The sequence below is a fragment of the Polypterus senegalus genome, chromosome 14 (assembly GCF_016835505.1).
Source record: "Polypterus senegalus isolate Bchr_013 chromosome 14, ASM1683550v1, whole genome shotgun sequence".
NCBI lineage: Eukaryota > Metazoa > Chordata > Cladistia > Polypteriformes > Polypteridae > Polypterus > Polypterus senegalus.
The window spans coordinates 18,466,489-18,489,102 of NC_053167.1; the positions used below are offsets into that span (position 1 = coordinate 18,466,489).

General features: G+C 35.2%; 1 protein-coding gene across 1 annotated transcript in view; it reads left to right on the forward strand.

Moving 5' to 3' along the window:
• LOC120515185 (probable phospholipid-transporting ATPase IIA) overlaps positions 1-22,614 on the forward strand; it is a 177,184-nt gene that overhangs the window by 125,911 nt on the left and 28,659 nt on the right. The window contains exons 12-14 of the mRNA XM_039735937.1: positions 2,678-2,820; positions 11,641-11,753; positions 20,854-21,063. Coding sequence (XP_039591871.1) covers positions 2,678-2,820; positions 11,641-11,753; positions 20,854-21,063 — 466 coding nt within the window. The remainder of the gene's footprint in view (positions 1-2,677; positions 2,821-11,640; positions 11,754-20,853; positions 21,064-22,614) is intronic.

Genomic DNA, 22,614 nt, shown 5'->3' on the forward strand with positions numbered 1-22,614 from the left:
TAGAGATACATTCTTCAAGATGATTACTGAACGTTCGCATGACTTGTTCAGCCATTTCAATGGGAATTGCTGAGATTTTGTGGCGAGTAACGTTCTTGAGGGCTTTCAGGTTTTGAGGTCAGTGTGTGTATACCTTAAACTTGAGATAGCCCTACAAGAAAGAAATCACACAGAGCAAGACCAGGAGAATGTGAAGGCCACCCGACATTGCCGCTCAGGGAGATCAGCTTCCCTGGAAACATCTCCTGCAAAACTTGCATTGATCTCTGCACCATATGAGCTGTTGCTCCATACTGTTGAAACCAGGCATCCACCACATCCATGACTGTTCTGGAGTGATGGTGACTGTTGCTCGCCCCCCACCCCATCAAAAAAGTAAGGGCCTACAATGCCAAATTCTGCAATGGTGCACCAAACTGTAACACACTCACTGTGCGGGGGGTCTCTGATGAAGTTCACAAGGGTTGGTTTCAGCCCAATAGCAAAGGTTTTGCTTATTTACGCAACCATTGAAATGGAAATATGCCTCTTCGCTGCACATGACGATGGCATCTCAATAAATAGTTTGCAGAATGTTTGCACACAACTTTCTGTGGCTCTTGGAGTCTCTTTCAGTGAGTTCCTGCACTACCATAATTTTGTATGGATGGAAATTAAGGTGCTCATGCAGAATCCTCCTGAAAGATGCTTTGGAAATGACTAAGGCAGAAGTATTTTTGCACGCTGAACGTCTAGGAGACTGCAAAATTGATGCCCTTACAGCTTGGATGTTTTCAGGCATTTGTACAGTCCCCGAGGATGGTCTGGAAATTTTCTGTTCAATGTTATACCAGTCGGTCTAAGTTTAGCCACCCACTGAAGAATTGTTTTCCGATTTGGGATGTCACCATTAGTAGGAATGCTGAGGTGTTTAGAAAGTGCGTTGTGTAGTGATGATGAATTCATTGTTTTTTGAAGAATGCATCGGCAGAGAAAGCATGGTGCACACCAGACCAAGGCATGTTGCCAACTGAAAACTACAAGGGATTGCCTATCAAAGGAACCCCCACCCCAACCCACTTGGCTGCCTCTACCTCACGCAGTGACCTTGAGAAATGTGGTACTTCATTTTGGCTAACCCTGTATTTAAGGAAAAATGATGGACTGGCACATTGTTCACCAGATATTTCCATATTCTAAGTGTGCCCATATTTCTTCAAACCCATTAGTGCATAAATCAGTCACCTCATGTGATTCCAGCTATAAATAGTGATTTTGCCCTGAGATTTATTACAACTGAGTGTCTTTTGATATCAGTGAAAGTTGATGTTTCAGAATTACATCTGATAATGCAATTATAAAGAGAAAAGGGAATTGCCCAGCACTTAATCCTAAGATTCACCATGCCAACTATAGACAGGAATGACAATGAATAGTCTTCAGGCTTCTGAAAGTATTGAAAGTAATTGAAAAAGTAAGATTTAAGTCAAGGACAGTGGCAAAGAATCCAACTAAAATATTAAGCCTGTGTAGTAGCATAGTATGGTCTATATCTATAGCATCAAAATCTGCATTTAAATTTAAAAGAATAATGTACCAATTACTTAAAACAGGACAATTATTATTCCACTCTGTTTCAGTGCTATTACTAGTCTGAAATTTTCATGAAGTTTGTGATTTTTTTTTTTAAGTTAAGATTTGAATTGTAAGAGTTTTCCTTATTATTTGTAGAGAAAATTGATTACATCTTGCCTGAAGAAGGGGCCTGCGTTGCCTCGAAAGCTTGCATATTGTAATCTTTTTAGTTAGCCAATAAAAGGTGTCATTTTGCTTGGCTTTTCTCTACATTCATAATGGCTAACACGGTACAACAACCTAGTACTATAGAGAAAATTATAAATTGCCTAATTGTTTAGCATGTTTAAGAATGTATGAATTCAAATCTGATTTCATTAATAATGGTCTACCAATAACTGTTTTGTGCAGTTTGAGGGGAGATGGCAACATAATAAAATGTGAAAAAAGCGAAGGAGTCTGAATACTTTCTGAATCCATGTATATTCTGTAATGTGTGTTATTTTTAAAGTAGCTAATACGAACAAATTGCTCATCTTAGTGCTGCCATGAGAATGAGAATTAGCCAATCACAATAGGGCTACTACAGTTCTTGACATAGAGTGTTGTTGTTTTTTTAAAAAAAAAAAAAACACTAATGTAAAGACCGGTCTCATTTCATTAACAATATACTTTTCTTATTATCTTTACCGAATACTCTTCACTTTTATTTGCCTCCATGTTTCCACAGTTCCCATACCTACATTTCTACTTTCATCTACCACATTTTTAATCAGTGTTGCATATTCTCCTTAATATGTACCTCCAGCCCCTTGAGGCAACAAATCCATCAATATTATGAGAAAAATTACCCATGTATTAGGGTTATTAAGAAGGGTTACTCTTTTCATTGATTAATGGTGTTTAGTCAATGGATTAGCTATTTATATGACGTCTGATCAGAATTTGTGGCTTATATGTGCATACATGAATACATCTGTATATAATTTCATATGTGTGTATGTGTAAATGTACAGTGTAGTTTTGTGTGTGTGTACTGTATATACACACAAGATAATACATATTCATTTGTTAATAATTTAAGTATGTTTTTTAAACTTATTGGTTGTTATGTTAATTTCAGTTTGCGTGTAAACCTTGATATGGGGAAGATGGTGTACAGCTGGATGATTCGAAAAGACTCCAAGATTCCTGGAACCGTTGTGAAAGCAAGCACCATTCCAGAGCAACTTGGAAGAATTTCTTATCTCTTGACAGATAAGACAGGTACAGATATCTTGGATGCACTTCTTGTACTTTCCCTGAGAAACGGTGCTCTTGTGAAATAAAGTGCGTGGTGTGAAAAAGGATTTGGCCTTGTATTGTTTTCTAGCTTACTGCATTTTTAAGCAGTGAATGACCTCAGATCTTCTTTAAAATTGTATATTAGGTCAAATAAACCTAATTAATGAAATATTACCACCATTAAATGTTCTATATTAAAAAGTTTATGATGGTTTTAGAAATTTTGTGACAACTTTTTTGCATGCTTACAAAAACACTTTATACTTAGCTAAATATGAATTAGTGTATTTTTTAAATGTATACATCCTTTATTGTTTTTCAGTGATGGCTGCTGCTTGTAAAATCTTGTGGTTTGTTTAGAAGCTCCACTTGTGAAATATGAATCTACTATACTTTATATCGCTAAACATTCATAGATTTTGTTTTATGAAAAAGGCACTGCCACACAAAACATTTACTGATTAAATTCAGTGCTGAGGGTTAGTTTACTTGTTTTTTTAGTGGTGTTAATGTTTCCAGGCTAACCTAGGTAAACCTGGAAAATGGCTGTTTAAAGTGGTGGTGATTAGTGTGATGGGGTGAATTTTTATTAGTATTTTTTATAACTTTGTTTAGTGATGCATATTTTAAAAATGTTTTATATTTAACATGGGATGCGTTTGACCTTTTCTTTTATTAGGCATTTTAAACAGTTCATTTGTTTCATAAATTTAATTTTCTCTAACAGAATGCTAATTTCATTTTATACAATATATCTTACAGAATACAAAGATGTAAAGCTTTCAGTGCTGAAACAAATGTAAATAAAATGGCACTGAGAAATTCTGTTCTCATGTAAATAAAATAAATATATGAAACAAAGATTGTTACATTTCACTACCACTTGAGCGCTCATTGCTAACATTTTGACCCTATTTTTTTTTCCTCCTTCCTCTGATACAATCTGTGAAAACCCTGCTAAATCTTGTTTCCTGGAATTCCATAAAAGGACTGCGTTAATGTTACTTTGAAGTCTATAATCATACACCACATTGAATCATTAGGAATCCCCTAAGGTTAAGTTATCGGAAACACCATTAAAGCCAATGGATGATTTATAGGTTGTTATTAAAGACTTCAAGTAAGCCGAATAAAACCATGAATTTAAAACAAAAATGTGCACATACTTGTGTTGTCCATTTATGGCAGACATAGGCTTGCTAAGTAGTGCTGGAAGGCAGAAAATGATTTATCTTACACAAATAACAGACAAAATATTCTGCTTGTGCAAAACAGGTGTAGCTGTCTGAGCTGGGCCCCCTTATCCTTCCTGTGTAGACCAACAGTTCCAAGCACAATTTCTGAAGTCTGCAGTGGTCGCTGTTCGTGCTTTCTTCCAGTTTCTTAATTAGAGGCAAATTTGGCATTAAGTATAATTCTTACATATTCTTTATGTATTTTTGTTGCCATGTGCCTTGCCTAAGGCATTTAGAAAATGTATACATTATTAATACACCTAAACAAATTAAATTTTTTACTTAATTGGAAGCAAAGTTTTCAAATTGCTTTTTAGAAAGAAACCACTTCCTGATTAAAAGATGGAAGTGGAAATCACAATGAATCCAGCTTGGAAAGAGTTTATATTTTATCATTTTCATTTGCTTTCTTTTGATAATGTACCATTGTTTTTATCTGACTCACTATTTTCTTATAATACACAAAAATGTATTGTGCAGTGTGTTACACAGAGGATTGCATTATTTAACTCAAACATAAAGACCTCACCAATTACTGTATGAAGTTAAACTATCTGAAAATAAGACATGCTAAAACTCTTTTGTAATAAAGATTACGTACGCTTCATTATGATGCAAATATTGTACAAAAACAGTGCCACAGTCTTTTTACTTCCAGTAAAGATTAGAGTGCCATAGATAAGCTAAACTGCCTCCACCTGTACTTAAACACTTGTCTGGATAGACAGCAATGACTAAGACTTGCAAAAATATGAAATTGCAAAGCAAGCCTAAATAAAAAGGTAGTTTATAATTTACTATTAAGATGTGTTGTGTAGCTAGGAGAAGTTATTTGATCAAACACTGAAATGAATGGGCAAATTGAGTAAAGTAAATTAAATGAATATGGCATTATGTGGTATTTGTGTTTTTGTTTTAAGCAGTAAACAAACCCTCCTCATTTATCTGTGCTTGGAACCGGCACAAAGAAACACAGTGGTTTGTGCATCCCCTGTGGCTGGGTTACTTGAATAACACCTCTAAGGACAACAAGTGGGAATCAACATTTTTTTGCAGTTGTCATTGAATCAGAAATAGCAATATACATGTTGCAATACCATTCAAAATTCAGTCTTGAGTATTTCAAGTTCAGAGTTTATTGAAGCAGTCAGTGTTGGAAGTACTAAACTGTCCAATTAATACCAAACAGCATTCTGATAATAACAAAGTGACAAATTGATCTGTAATTTCAACATTTCTAGAGTCATGAAATCCCTGATAAAGGTTAAGGCAAGTAAGCAATAACTATTTTAGTGCTGCCTGTAAATCATGTTACATCTATTGTTAACATCTCATCTCATCATCTGAAACTCCTTCGCCTGGTGAGTGTTATGGTATTTTACTTTTGATACTTCTAATTTAAACAGCTATTTCCTTTTGTACTTGCTTTCTTTTATTACAAAAGTGAGTATGTGCGTAAGTGTGTCCTTTGTTTACAGAGACATTTAATTGCTTTAGACTCAATGATGCAAAGAAATAATCTAATCCCTGCAGCTTTGGGGAAAAAAAAATCAATGAACAGATTTTTTTTTTAATTTTGACACCATATACAATTAGTAAATTTTGAGTTAGTATTGCAGTTTAAAAAAAACACATTGAATTTAGTTGATACTATAAATAGCTTTCAGAAAATTTTACCATCAGAGAAAGACTTTCATGTAAGTTTACTAATTATAGGTTATTTTTACACTTCCTGTTCCTTTTCTTTCACAATGGCTTTTGACGGGTAATATGTTGTCGATTTTCTCAGGAATGTGTCTTAAAACAAGATCTATTTTAGCCTATCAGTATGTAACCTGACAAAAAAAGATGTAGCTAAGTTTGTATATATTTTTTTTATATATAAGATGCAGAACAACTGGCGAGTAAATTTGTGCTATATAAAAAAATTACTACCTTTTATTCTGTATATTGAAGCTCATATTCATGCAACCTGTAGTTCAGGTCTACAAACTAAATTACAAATCTGCACATTCTTTTGTGGAACATTTTCTGTTCTTCCTTAAGATATGAAAAGTTGAATTTTTTTATGTCGGGGCTAAAGTACTGAAATTAGTGATTGAGTAGTCCTGTTTAGACTAAGTACAACATTCTCCTTATAGGTTAGGCATTTGCTTTGTTCCGAAATTAGGGATAGTTCTCTGCCTTGTTTCAATTTCCAGATGCTTCAGGTGCATTTCACACTGCAAACTTTCAGGCAAACTAAATTTATCAGTAAGCATCCCATAGGCATGTTGCAGACTTCTTTCTTTGGGCAGAAACATATTTTTCCTGGGAAAAATATTATTGAGAGTCAACAACAGTTGTGTTTACGCTTGTGTTTTCCTTATTTATTTGGTTTACTTACCAAACACAGCTTTTTAAGGAAAACATCTATTATCAAATAACTGGAAAAATACTTAAAATACATGAGCATCTACTAAGGGTACTAAAAATAACACTTTTCAAATCAGTGAGTGTAGAAACGAAGTCAGGCTCTGCTAAGGGCGCACACTGATGTGCTTCAGTTTTATGATAGCAGTGTGACCTGCAAATAGAAGTGGGAACAGATGAGGAGTAAGTAGTGTCAGGTGAGTTTTATTTAACTGATTGATGTTGTGTATTTACTACCTGGTAGCTACCATATGAACACAACCTCAGTTTAGGTTAGCTCAGATCATGTCTACTGTATAACAACCAGTTGGGGGAGTTAATATTCATTTTGGAATGTTTGAATAACATTTACCATATATGTCAAAGTTAGTGTACCCACATTACGACTGAAAACCTTTCACACTGAGAGGATGCCAAGCATGTGTGCATCATTTTGGTGGTTTAAGATTTGGGGGCTTTGATTGTCTTTTTCAATTCAGTATGTGCTTTGATCGATGCCGTGACATGAGGGGCATGTATCAGGTGTCTGATCAGGTGCTAGGCTTGCTATGACTGACAGGTAATTGTGAAAGTTGTTTTATGTGAATCGTGTTTCATTTGTACCTATGCACATATTTATTTTTACCTTTTTATTCATTTTAATGCACCATGTTAACCCTTGACTAATTTTGCTGTGAATGAAATTCTCTAATTACCATCAGAAGATACTTGGGGTGACTACCACAGAACACAAAAATTCAGTTTGTGGTGTCACAGTATTTCCAGTAGTCGAATCGGGCCTCTGACGGATCACATTCATACCTCATGCAAGCCACCCCAGGGTTTGATTTTTACTGCACCAAGACAACACTTTCTAAAGGGTCTTGGTCCAAGTGTTTTGGTCCACATCTGAGTTTGATTGGTGTGTTCATTTCTACAGTACTGTACGAGAAACCAGTTAAACAGATGAGACAAAAATATTATACTTGGTCATTTATTTATTATTACAAATATGTAATATACAATCATTTTCCTTAATAAATAAATGACCAAGTTTACTATTTTTGTCTCATTTGTTTAACTGGTTTCTCTTTATCTACTTTTAGGACTAGAGTGAAAATCTGGTGATGTTTTTGGTCATATTTATGCAGAAATATATAAAATTCTAAAGGTTCACAAACTTTCAAGCACAACTGCATTCATATTTAAATCAACTAAAGGGATTTAGTAGCTACCTAAAGCAGAGCCCCATTGCGGTGTATGTAATGTGAATGAGAACGCTTGGCCAAAACTGAGATAATATCATTATGGAATATAAAATAGTTTATGTATGTATAAGGGAATTCTTGGTTACATTGAATTTTGAGATTTAAAAAAAAAGAAAATTGTAAGAGAATGATTTTTAATATGAAGGTATTTGAGTTAAATTGTTTGTGAAATTCATTTTATTGTAATAGTTTATATTTTGTGTTTCTCATTATAAAATTGCTTAAAAAACAAGTTAAAATTGACAATGAGGTACTTTTTTAAATTATACTTGAAATCTTGTCTCTTTTATCCATCACATTCAAGTTATGCTTTATAAACAGAAAATGAGTATACTTGTTGTAGGAATTGATTATTATAGTTTGCAAATCTTGTATAGTAATGACAGAGAAAAACATGAATGTACATTATTTATTTAGTATTAATTCGCAGTTCACAGCTTTTAATGAATTGGGGAATTAACGATACAGACAGTGAAATAGAGGATGCTCTAAGCTTGCATTTTTCTAAGGTCTTCACAAGTGATGAAGTGGGTAACCTCCCAGTAGTAAACTGGGACTACTAAGGAGGTACTGAAGGAAATTGTAGAGGGAGAAGTACTGCTCAGATTAAATTGGCTGAAATCAAACGAATCAACAGGCCCAGATAATATTTACCCTCAAGCTCTTAAGGAGGTTAACAAGTACATACAGTATATAATCCCTTTTTTTCCGTCCTATTTTTAGGACGTCACTGTGTACTGGGGAGATTCTGAAGGACTAGAAAATGGCAGATATTATCCCGTTATATAAGCATCACAGGAAAATTAATGGAAGTAATTATTAAAGATAAGATTGAGCAGCACATGGCAAGTACAGGAGTTTTTCTGAACAGTCAGCATACGTTCAGAAAAGGGAGTATGTTTTATTAACATTCTGGAATTCTGTGAGTAAGAAACAAAAGAATATGATCAAAATGGAGCATATGATATTTATCTTGACTTTCATAAAGCATTTCATAAGGCGCCACATGAGAGATTAGGCATCAAAGTAAAAGAACTTGTAGTTCAGGGTGATGTTTTTAGATGGGTGCAGAAATGGCTGAGACACGGGAAATAGAGAATGGTGGTGCGAAGAATCTTATCAGAATTGGCTGATGTTAAGAGTGGTGTTAAACAGGGCTCAGTTCTAGGACCGGTACCTTTTTTAATATATACAAATGGTTTAGGTAGGAGTATAAGTAACAAGCTGGTTAAGTTTACAGATGATACCAAGATAGGTGGTTAGGCAGATAATATGGAATCCATTAAATCATTACAAAAGAACGTGAACATCATACAGATTTGGACAGATTTGTGACAGATTAAATTTAATGTCAGTAAGTGCAAAGTATTACACATTGGAAGAAAAAATTTTAGGTTTGAATACACAATGGGAAGTCTGAAAATAAATCGAGAATACACCTTATGAGAAAGATTTAGGAGTTGTAGTGGACTCTATGCTATCAACTTCCCGACAGTGTTCAGAAGCCAGTAAGAAAGCAAACAGAATGTTATGTTATATAGCATGATGCATGGAGTACAAGTCCAAGGACGTTATGATGAAGATTTACAATGCACTGGTGAGGCCTCATCTGGAATACTGTGTACAGTTTTGGTCTCCAGGCTAGAAGAGTGACTAGGCTGATTCCAGGGCTAAAGGGGATAAATTATGAAGAAAGGTTAAAAGAGCTGAGCCTTTTCAGTTGAAGTAAAAGACGATTAAGAGGTGACAAAATTGAAGTGTTTAAAATTATGAAGAGAATTAGTCCAGTGGATCGAGACTGTTATTTTAAAATGAGTTCATCAAGAACACAGGGACACAGTTGGAAACTTGTTAAGGGTAAATTTCGCAGAAACATTTGGAAGTTTTTCTTTACACAGAGAACCATAGACACTTGGAATAAGCTACCAAGTAGTGTGGTAGACAGTAAGACTTTGGAAACTTTCAAAACTAGACTTGATGTTTTTTTAGAAGAATTAAGTGAATACGACTGGCAAGCTTTGTTAGGCGGAATGGCCTTTTCTCATCTAGATTTTTCTAATGTTCTTTTAAAAATAGAAACACCAGAGCAATGACTAATACACAGTTCTTAATTTTAATAGAAGTGATATATGACTCTCTTGTCTCTGTTTGAGGTTTTTGTTATAAGCAGTTAGCATCTGTGTATTATGTTGGCCAAGTACTGAAAGATATATAGTTTGAATGCATTTTACATTGTGTTTGTATTAATATTGACTTCAGCAATGATAAGAGATTATTCTATGTATTCATTTCAAGTGGACTTAGTTCTGTAGTGCTGTATACTGTTTTGCCTGAAAAAAAATAGATAAATTACAGCTAGTGCAACATATAGAAGCAAGAATTCTAAAACTTAAAAAAGACAGATCATATTGTATATCCCATTAGCTGAGTAATCTGCACTGGTTACTTGTAGCCATTAGAATGTACTACAGATGGTTCATCCCATCTCCTAAGATTTAGATGGATTGCCACCCAAGTACCTGGCAAAAAGTGTATCAAATTATTTACCAATTTGTGTGCTCTTAGCTACTGTGTGCTAGTCTACTGAATGTTCTAAAGCTTGACCACAGGATGACTGGATTTGCAGCCTTTTGCTATTTTATGCCCAACCTGCAGAGCAATATTCCTATAAATATTAGAGAGGCTTGATCTGTGGTATGTTTTTAAGTGGCAATGCAAAAATATTTATTTTGTTCTTAATTTCTGTGATTTATTTGCTATTTGTACTGTTTTTCAATTTTTTTTATTTGCTATTGTTGTTAAATTTTGCAGTAAACACTGAGCATTAAAATTGTATGAAAGGTGCTATGTCAATACAATTATTTTTTAAATTATTTTTTTATTACATTTTTGATGTAGATGCAGAGTGTATGAACTCTAGGAGACTTCATTTTTTTAATGAGATAGTTTTCATGAGTAAATGTCACTTTAGTGCGTCTGAAGTGGATCAAAGCCTTTTATCACAAACCTTTAGATCTTGAAAATTTATGAGTAGCCACTCTCTTTGCTTTTTAACTAAGTGCTAAGAATCATATGTGTTGTTTGGATTTGGACAACATCAAAATGCCGCTCTGAAAAAGTGCCACCGAGTGTATTAAGAGCTTGCCATGTTTGGTGTTCCTTTTCACCTTTTATCTTGGAAAGGTAAATAATATCCATATGTTTTCATCAGAAATGAATATTATGTATGCTAATGTGTAAGTTGTTTTAAATGGACTAAGGCAACACTTAAAATATCCAAAATGTTATCATAATCCTGTCTGTTGGAAATATATAAATGTATGCTGCCTTTTCCCAAATAAAGAATAAAATTGCCACAAAGGAATGATGACATGAATTTATTCAGGAATGTTGATTCTTTCACTTTATTGTAAGCTGGTACTTGGACTTTAGTAATGTTGTTAACTCATGCATGGCCATGATAAATTAAACTACAGATTCTGGTGTAACTGAAATGTTCATTTTTCATACTCATTTTTTGAAGGGTTCTACTTATTATGATGGTCATAATATTTAAAATGTTCTGTCACTTTAGGTCTCATTTTCCCTATGAACATAAAAGTGCATTATTTTTAATATTTATTATTGAGCTGTAACTACTAGAGAATAAAATGTGTAACAGTATGTCTGTTTTCAGAAAACATATTCCTTGTGTTATTAACTGGCTAATCTAGTTTAAATATATACTGTAAATCACTTTCAATTTGTTTATAACTATTGAAAATGTGAAGTAACTACTTAACATTCTTAAAAATGCAGTTCTTAAAAGTTACAGTAACTTAAACGTAATGTATATTTATTCAAGATGAAAGCAACTTAGGTTGCATTATAGATATTAAAATATTGAAACCTTTAAATTTCTCTTGCAGGGACACTCACTCAGAATGAGATGGTTTTCAGACGTCTTCATTTGGGAACAGTAGCTTATGGAATGGATTCCATGGATGAAGTGCAAAGCCACGTTTTTAGTGCCTACACACAGGTGAGGGACACAGTTGGACACAGTGTTCTTGCAAAATTGTTTTCCTTAAGAAATCAAAAATAGATATGCCTAAATATTAAATCAAAATTTCACCATTAATAAATAACTAACAAAGTAAGCCAGGCAAGAAGCATGGTTTCAACTTCTCAAGCCATTTTTGCAAAACCAATTATCCTTAATTAAATTTCTAGCATGTGCCATTTGACCTGGAAGAACAACTTTTGTCCTTTTGACCTCAGAGGTTAGCGAAGCAGGAAACAGGATTACTGTGATTAGTGTGCACCCTGGTTCTGACTTATCTAATTTAGTAATTACATAATTAACTTAAGAACAGTTCTATATATAGCTTGTGTTTTTTTTCTTTTTGCATGAATTTGTGTTCATTTGGGTTTCTGCTTTGTTAATCATCTTCATGCATCTGTTTTTGTTTGTCATGCACATTATACAGATGGCAGTGTTGTCAAAGACATCTGCATTAAGGTGTATTAATAAATAAGTAGATGCTTTCATTACAAGCCTGATTGCAACTGTACCAAAAAATATAAAATCTGAAAAAGTGCATTGGTTATGTCAACCTTCTACATTATTAAGTAATTCAGAATGGTGGTTTTCTTTTCTATAATTTTACCATATATACAGTATCTATCAACTTGTAATAGGTTGGTATTAGTTTGATATTCTTGATACAGCAGAGGTATAGCAACATTGTTCAAGGATAAATCTTTCAACAGACAAATGTAAAATCATATGTAAATAATACAAAGAATAATGTGTAGTGTATATACAGTACATATGTAAACAACTATAAAACATCATTTTATCAAAACAATCCATGAAAGTCCAGATCATTGGTATTGTCTTAATATTTATTTATGTGTACACTATGTGTGTATTTATATGCAGTATATATGTGCGTGTGTAATGTAATATATATATATAGATATATATATAAGTTGCGGGGGACAGCTAATACAGTATATACAGGTGTATATATAGATATATATATATAGATATATATCTATATATATATATATAGATATATATCTATATATATATATATATAGATATATATCTATATATACACCTGTATATACTGTATTAGCTGTCCCCCGCAACTTAAAAAATGAATCTCTCTATTATTAAAAAAAAAAAAGAAACTCTTGGGATGAGATGAGACTACTTACAACCATTGTCAAACAAGACCACAGTCATCTAACCTCTCAGTTGTTGGAATGCTTTTGGCAGACACACTTCCTGTGCTCTCAGCTCTTAAAAATTTATACATTCTAGATTACACGTCCACGACTAAGCGAAGAAGAAAAAGCAGTGTGTCAAAAAGAGACACAAAAGCGTTGGAGAGAAAAGAATGCAAAAAAGAAAGCCCAGGGACGGAAAAGGAGAAAGTAGAACGTCATAAGCAATTCAATAATGTTGGCATGATACATATGCAGAGCAGGTTAGAGATAATGGAAGAAGGAAAATTCGAGTCTCAAAAAAATGATATTAAAGATTGCATTAGCGCAAACAAACAGAAAATATTACTCAGTCAAATAACGAAACAGTGAAAAGAGATGGAATATTGTTTGAGGATGTCTGGGGAAGAAGAGAGACAAGACAGTGAGACAAAAGGACAGCTGCTGTACAGGCTTTTAAACTTTGAAGCACTGCACAAGATGCAGATCACGTGGCACGGCTGCAGCAGCAAGCGAGCACCTGATCGAGCAAAGTGAAGGTTAAAAAAAAATGTATTTGTTTCCCATTGTATCACTGTTTAAGAGGGGGTTTTGGAGGAGCGAGCGCGTCTCCTTGGGGTGTGTTCAGCCCCCCTCTTCACAATGCAGGCGGCTGGGGGGATTTGGTTAGCAAAGCTGCCACCTAGTTTTAAAAAAAAAAAAATTGTATGAGAAGAATTTATATTGATAGTTTTCATATCCGAGAGCATCTTGATATACAATATTTTTGGTTTTGCTATCGGGTATGAATGTAGCTGTGATCTCTTTGCCAAAAATATAAAAAGTGGGCAAGGTATCTCTGGTCAGGCGGAAGGTAGGTATGCTCAAAGCGTCAAGCCTTAGCACTGTATTTGATTGTCTTCATCTCCAATAGGTAAGCGTCCCCCGCGTGGGGAGAAGAGCATGTGGCTGTTATAGCAGCTACCCTCTAAAACACACGTTGCTGAGATCTCTCAAAAACGTTAAACATTATTCTTTAATAATCTCTAGATGATGATGTCTGCTGAACAAACAGGTATCGCTAGCTAAGCGGAGGCAAGGTACACTCCCACATGTGGTGAGAAGTAGAGCGACTTGAATGGAGGCTGGTACGTGAGTGAGGAGGGCCCTGTCCGGCTCTCTACTCCTGTGGTCCTGCCTCCCCCTCCCCTCGGCCCACAGCCTGTCTCTCGGATTTGCGCAAATAAATCGTTGCCTCTATGGTGCTTAACTACTATGATACTTAACACGATGAGAGAAGTCACAAAATCAACCAGAATCTTCAAGCAAATTATAGACAGACAGATGTTGGATTTTATATATATATATATATATATATATAAGATGAAGATTTGGGCTGTCTCCACCACAAAATCCTGTTTAATAAAGGTAAAAATTAGGAAAAAGGTTACTGATAAAGAAATAATAAGAGTGCACCATCAGTGTCTGTCGTTCAAATCGTTGCTTTAGAGCAGGATCTACAACACGTCGCTTGCAACCCCTTTCCAAGTAGCTTGCTAAAGGGTTAATGAGTCCTACATAAATTAGAAAACTTTAGTCAAATTCGGGGTGGGCGATCTTTCCAAAAAATCATATCATGATCCTTTTAACACAAAATCACGATCCACAATTTGAATTGCAATCTATCTTATCAATGTGGCATACACTTAAGAGAATATTCGGACTTAAACTCATCAAGACTTAAGTAATACTTTATTTAAATATCAAACAAAGTTGAATTCAATTGTTCTCTTGTTTGCTAGCTAAGCGGGGGTAAGGAACACGCCCCAAGGCTGCAGCATGAATGAGGAGGGCACTGCCCGCTGCGTCTCACTCGGATTCACACTAATAAATCGGTACCACAAGTGAACTATGATACATAGCAAAATGAGAGAAGTCACAAAATCAACCTGAATGTTCAAGCAAATTTTAGAAAAAACACAATCTAAATCCATTAAGTAGTTCTCTCGTGAAAGCGGACAGACTTACAGACAGACAGACATTGGATTTTATATATTGAAGGTTTACTAATATATGAAGTAATGTGCAGTTAAAGTCTCAACAGCATTCTCAGAATTTCTGGAGCTTAGTAGAGCTAGATAACTATAAGAATCTTCACCAAGCAGCTCTGAAAATGTCTGCTTTGTTTGGGTCTACATACCTCTGTGAGTCTGCCTTTTCTGATATGAATGTCATGAAATCAAAGTTCAGAACAAGACTAACAGATGAACATTTTAATTACTCCATAAGAGTGAACCTAAGCGGCTACACTCCACCATACACCTCTGTTGTTGAATCCATGCAGTGCCAGTCATCTAACTGAAAAACACATCACACATGCAACTGGACATGTGAATACTCTTGTGAAGTGAAACAGTGACATGTAACAAAATGACAAATGAATAAGTAATATATGTGTATTTGTAATTGCATTGTTTTGTTTTTACAGCATTCATGTTTTAATTTTTAATTCAATAGTGTGAGATGCACTAGAAAATGCATACAAAATGCACTTGCAGGTGAAAAATATTTTTTGTGATGTTTTAATGCAAAATGTGAGTTGTGGACACCAACATTTTGTAAATGATCAGGCAAAACAAGCTTATTCAGTTTGTTTGGGTTGAATTAAGCTATGAGAATAAACGTTAGAAAACGTGAGTAACTTTTGACCATTTTCATATTGTAAAAGTAGCTCTCGGGGGAGGGGGAAAAGACCCCTGCTGTAGAGAATCTCTGTATCTAGTAGTCATGGGTCCTGAACTGAATGTCAACTTGCCTGTTGTCCTGTCTTTATATATCAGTGTAGGAGAAGTGACTTCTGGCAGTTCTCTTCACGTCTACAGGTAAAAAAAGAGATGGAGTCAGTAAGTGCACTCTTTCTCTGTCGGGAGTCCATATAACATTCTCAGAGGAGCCTTTGGGTAGGTGGGGATAGTGAAATTGCTAGACAAGTGCTGTCTCTGTAGTATGATTCTTCAAACAGGTCATTACAGGCAAGGTAGTCTTTTAAATAGTCCACAACTGCACGTTCTAGGATTTTACTAAGAAAAGGAAAGTTTGAAATTAGTCGGTAGTTATTAAAATCCTCAGGGTCAAGTCCAGGTTTTTTGAGAACATGTATGACAACAGCCATCTTTAGGCTGGAATGGGCCAAGCCAGTATAAAGAGATGTGTTGGTGATACTGGTGATAAAAGTAAGAAGTAAAGGCAACACAGCCTTAACCAAAGAAGAAGGAATGGGGTCAAGAATACAGGTAGTTGGCCTGACAGTAATGACAAACTTGTGCACTGCGGGATCATCCAACAATTAGGAAGCTAGTTGAACAGCTGGTAGATAAGATAGGGAATGGACACAGTTTTGACTGAACAAATGGACCTTACTGAAATTCAGAATAAATTAGATCAGTCTTGTTAAAAGGTCAGAAAGGCAACCAATAGAAAGGTACTTGCAGGTTTAAGTAGCTAATTCACAGTAGCAAAAAGTGTTTGGGTATTATGCTGACCACATAGAATGCTGTTAGTATAGTAAGCAGTCTTAGCTCTTTGTAGTGCCTGCTTGTAGAGGGCAACATGTTCCTTCTAGGCAGTTGCATGGGTAACTAAACTTGCTTTTCTATTAAGGCGTTCAAGCCTTTGCCTATAAGCCTTCATGTGATGCAGCTCAGGAGAAAACCAAGGAGTAGAGTGCTTAATAAATTATAAGTTTTGAGTGGAACAAGATAATCCAGACTATATGAAAGTATATTGTCATAATGATGTACTAAGGTAGCAGGCGATAAAGAGACACCAGCCGGAGAAAGACACTGCTTCAATGTACCTACAAGGGCAGTGGCACTGATATTTTTTGTGTTCCTAAAGGTGATATTCTGAGGTAATTGTTACCCATGCGACTGACCAGGGAAAAGCATGTCAACCAAAATAGCCTTATGATCAGTGATAGATAAATCCATACTATACAAATTAGGAGTAATACCAATGGTACGCACAAGGTCGTGTGTGTGTCATTGAGCATAAGTAGGAAAATTGACAATGCTGAGTAAAGTCAAAGCACTTAAGTACATAAAAAAAATCAGCCCCATTTAAAGAATTTACAGAGTCGACATGTAAGTTAAAATCACCAAGTAATAAAACAGCACGATACAAAGAACACAAAGAAGTGAACAACTCAGTGAGTTCTGCCAAGAAGACAGATGACTGTTTTGGCAGATGATAAACAAGTAAAATCAACAGAGGTCTTGTACCATATAGCAGTAATGCCAGATACTCAAATGGTGAAACATCATGAGCAGAACCTGGCTTGATTCTAAGCTTAGAAGAATATATGACTACAACACCACCCCCATGGCCACTAGTATGTGGCTTTTTGAGATAGCAATAGTGGGGTGGGACAGCCATATTTAGTCCAAAATAATCGTTCGGTTATTCCAAGGTTTCAATCAAGCACAAAACATCAATATTATGCCCCTCAACAAAGTTTGCAATAAAGGCTGATTTGCTGTTTAAAGAGCCAACGTTGAATAGGGCAATTTTATCATTTTGCATATAGATGGAAGATTTGACGTTTTAATGATATAGACCGCAAGTTCTCGAAATTCACAGCAGGAGACAGCACAGTAGTGAGAGCAGAGCAGCAGCGTAAATAATACTGTGTCCAGATCAAGTCAATATTATTTTTAGAAAGATAATAGTCAAACTTCCGAAGCAAGCTTCTGTGGCAGTAACCTGGGCCAGTGCAGAATTCCTAAATGTCTAAACAGAAGGAAGAATGTTGGAATACAGCAATCAGCACACTGAAAAGCATGATTTCAAAAAGCAACCAAGGAGGCAGGCAGCAGACCATATAAACAATAATATCCAGAGATTGTTTTTATCCGTAGTGGAGAAGTGGTAGCCAAAATGCACCAGCATAATCTTTTGTAACCTGGAAGTGTAATATGGTGATGTTATAGGAAAAAGAAAATTAGCCAACACGTTTTTTTGATGTTAATTTTTTATGATGTAGATTATTTATTAATGTTATGCTAACTTACATGCTCAGGGCCGTGATATGCTGAGAGCATGCTTTATGAACACAAAGTACAGAGCACAAGAGATTGATTGGGTTTAACAGCAGTACTAACAAATAGGGTAGATAATCAACTGAAAAAGCAGAAGTATCCTGATTTTGAACCCACAACCTCATGATCTGAAGTTTTAGGTTCAAACCCTACCACTACACCACACTTCCTGCCAGTAGTATTTACCCTTTGTTTAAAAAAAAAAAAACAAAAAAAAAACCACAAACTCTGTTAACTACATAGTACTTCTGTTACTATACTATAAAAGGGGTTTTGTCATTCATATATACAGTATATATATATATATATATATATGTATATATATATATATATATATATATCTATATATATATATATATATATATATAATCATATAAGAATAGCGGGCCTCAAATGGAAAAGGACTTCTGTAAACAACAACATTTATTTATATAGCACATTTTTATACAAAAAAATGTAGCTCAAAGTGCTTTACAAAATGAAGAATAGAAAAATAGAAGACACAATAAAAAATAAAAATAAGTCAACATTAATTAACATAGAATAAGTAAGGTCTGATGGCCAGGGTGGACAGAAAAAACAAAAAAAAAAACTCCAGAGGCTGGAGAAAAAAAAAAAATCTGTAGGGATTCCAGACCAAGAGACCGCCCAGTCCCCTCTGGGCAAAGAAGGCCGATGAAGCCTGATTTGTCACTTGAGCCAGTGGAGTTCTCCTTCAGCATGACTGGCTAAGACCTTTAACTTTCCACACTCTGTGCAGTGTGTAGCCCAGTAGGGAAGGCCTGTCTGAGGTGAGGAGTGTTGCCTAAAGAGAACCCATTTAAATTGGTGCAACATGTTTCTGTTATTTTTCCAAGAATTTGTTTGGAAACCAGTGCTACTCACACTTTTAAAGCAGGCACATATAGAGGTGTGTATAGGCCTCTAACACTAGAATTACCTACAAAAAACTCTTAGATCCTGCCCACCTTAAATCCATTCGCACCTTTCCATCAGCGTCTTTTGTCCTGTAAATGTGCCGATAAAGACAAGCAGCAAGCAGCCTACTATTCCATCCCCCCACTGCCTTAGAACGTGCACAAAGTTCTCCCAGCTCATGCCTTGATTGATTATCTGGGAGTGAAATGCTCTAAATGAGTTTTAGAGTGGAAATAATAGATTGTTATTTGGAACACATGCATTTCATGTATGTTCCGTTTCTACAATAATCTTTGTAAACACATTTTTAAAACAGAAACGTTTTTCATATTTTAATAGTAAATCACAATATGTAGCCATAAACTATATAATGTATGAAGCCTGAAGTCCAAAGATTAAATAAACACTTTCACAAAAGGTTCAAGGATGATACAACAGCTTCTGTGGTGTAGCAGTAAGATTTGCTGACTTGTAATCAAGAGTCCCTGGTTCGATCCCGACTGCCTCTCATATTTGCCATTTTCAGTAGTGAGCCGCTGTTATTGTTAATATTATACAGTACACACATACACTTGTAACAGACAGTGTACATTTACAGGACTTGTAAAAGTTACTGTTTTTTTTTTTCACTTTTATTCTCTCAGTCACGATCACGATACATACTACCGCCATAGGGATCTGACACTGTTAGTTTTTATTTGAAACTGGGAATAACGGTAGATGTGAGTGGTGTTTTGCGGCAATGGAACTGGACATTCTCTGATCTGGAGGGAAAAAAGCTGACACACAAATGCTGATGAATCTGCCTTCTTCATATCTCGCCATCACTTGATATTTTTTTTATTGAATTTTATTGAGTGTTCCTACTCACACTGAATTAATATGCACCTTATGGTCTATGATGTCAAAAAAAAAAATCAGAGACATACGTATATACTGTATGATATTTGGAATTATTCATTTTATGACCTGTATAGTACATTTCGGAAAACACTATGGCATGGATGCAACATTCATATTATTCATGGTAATTATAGTGTTAAATATTTGTATGTCAGGTAGCTTGTTCTGTTACTGGACAGTCTGCAGCTAGCCACCAATGTGTGTGCGTATGAACATATATTAAGGCAACAGCATAGTTATTTATATATGAGGAGCTATTGGCATACAGTCAAATTGCAAACTGCATATGGTGAAATACCATAGATTTTCATGAAATTAATTAAAGACTGATCTTTCTACAATGAGTTAGCTGTTGTTATGAACTCATGTTGATGAAGTTACACTATACCTTAAATGGAAGAGTAGTATAAACAGAAACACTTACAAAGGGGGCGGACAGTCTTATACAGTACTTGTTATTTGATAACTTGTATAAAGTTTTAATGTCATCCATTTTGCCACACAAAAAGATTGAAAGACAAAAACTCTTAGCTGCTCTTTCAATATACTTGTTGATCCTTTCGATAGCAGATGGCACCTGGGAGCACAGTACCACGTAGCAAAGAGCGTGCTGTGTGCATTCTGGTAACAGAAACCTTTAAATAGCAGAGTCAATTTGACTAAACATATTTATAAAGCACAAGAAAATGATCACACTTGTCATGCTTAGTTTTGAATTCACGGTGGCCATTGTGCAGTTTAATGATGTCGGAGCATTTTGACAAAAGAGAACTCCAGAAGATCATTTGCCCACGTAAAGGCATATTTTTAAGAAACCAGGTTTTTGCCTTAACTAAGTTATTCACCTTAATTCGGTTATGTGTGTGCATATAAACACACTGCTTATGTTCCAATGAGTTTCTCTTGAATATTTTGCTGCTGCTTTTAATGATTTAGTTTTACTTTTATTACCTAATATTCATTTTTTCCATCTCTGTTTACTTAATTTTTGTCTGATTTTGCTTTTTACAGCCGTTACATGAACCACCTACCACAAGATCCCTTTTATCTACGAAAGTACGCAAAACCATCAGCAGTCGAGTTCATGAAGCTGTGAAGGCAATTGCCCTGTGTCACAATGTTACCCCAGTCTATGAATCCAATGGTGTAACAGACCAGGCAGAAGCTGAGCAACATTATGAAGACTCTTGCAGGGTTTATCAGGCTTCAAGTCCAGATGAGGTTTGATGTTCTTTATTGTTGTTATTAGACAACTGTACAAGTTCTGTCTGTAAACGTTTTTCTTTTTGGTTTTTCCATGTCTTCTTTCATACACTTACATATCCGCAGTCTCATATACTAATTGATTCAACACACTGTCATTTGTGAGTAAATTAAGCATTTTATACTTAGGAATTGATATGGATATTTTTGTATGAAAGTCAAGTCCCATGTGGTAAGACCCAAATATTATATCTTACTTTTGGCTCTTTTACATTGTCGTTCAAAAAAACATAATTAATTACCTGTGCTGGTAGTACTAGCATGTTGGAGTTGATATTTCTAATTTTGCATTCCCTAACACAAAGAGTAGGTGAAAATGAAAAGAAAAAAAAATCCCTGGGTAGAATGGTGGCTCAGTGCTTCTGCTTTATAGTTTAAAAGACCTAGGTTCATTTTTCAACCAAGTTGCCATCTTTCTGTATGTTGTATAACCTCCTTTTGACACATGGAATCTCATTTCTGATGTGTTGGCTTTTGGTCAAGGAGCTATTGAAAAGGTAAAGGAGACATTGGACCAAGGATGTGGATATCAGGGATGGAGGGGGCAGTATGCACAAGCGGTGGAGATGAAAGGCAATATGGCAATCCAGAATGACCTAGACATTGCTTATTCAAGACATGGGCTTCTATGGTTTACTATCTTCATTAAAATACTATGTACAGTTTTTTGTTTTCTTTTGTAATGAAAAGTCAAGCAAAATGACACCTTTTATTGGCTAACTAAAAAGATTACAATATGCAAGTTTTTGAGGGAACTCAGGCCCCTTCTTCAGGCAAGAAGATTTTCTTTTGTAATGCTAATAATCAAAACAGTTTTCTGTTAGCATGATTTGCCGTAAATTTTCAGTAAAGACAATCTGAGCTACCCAACATTGCATAGGTCAAAAGTGGAAAGGTAAAAAAGTAATTACAAAACTTTATTGACCTCAAACATATAGAGCTTCATGCCAGTCCAAAATGGACAGCTGGACATAAAGCTTCAAACACATACAGCTCAGGTTATGTGTGATTTATTCAGATTAACTTTGCAAAGTTTATTTTTCAGCATATTACTACACAATCTCATTCTGTCTATCCAATTTTATTACTAAAATTCAGCCTTAAAATATTGCTTTTTAAATGAATTTTAATGACAAGTATGTTTTTAAATGTGTCCTTCAGCATGCCATTTCCATCATTGTTTTGTATCATTTTCACATTTTTAGGAAAACAATATGTATAGCAAGAAATCAGAAATAATCCATCCATCTATCCATTATCCAACCCTCTTTATCCTATCACAGGGTCACGGGGGTCTGCTGGAGCCAATCACAGCCAACACAGGGGAGGAACAAATCCAGGGCAGGGTGCCAGCCCACCACAGGACACACACACACACACACAGAGTAGGGACAATTTAGGATCGCCAGTGCACCTAATCTGCATGTCTTTGGACTGTGGGAGGAAACCGGATCACCCAGAGGAAACCCACGCAGACACGGGGAGAACATGCAAACTCCACACAGGGAA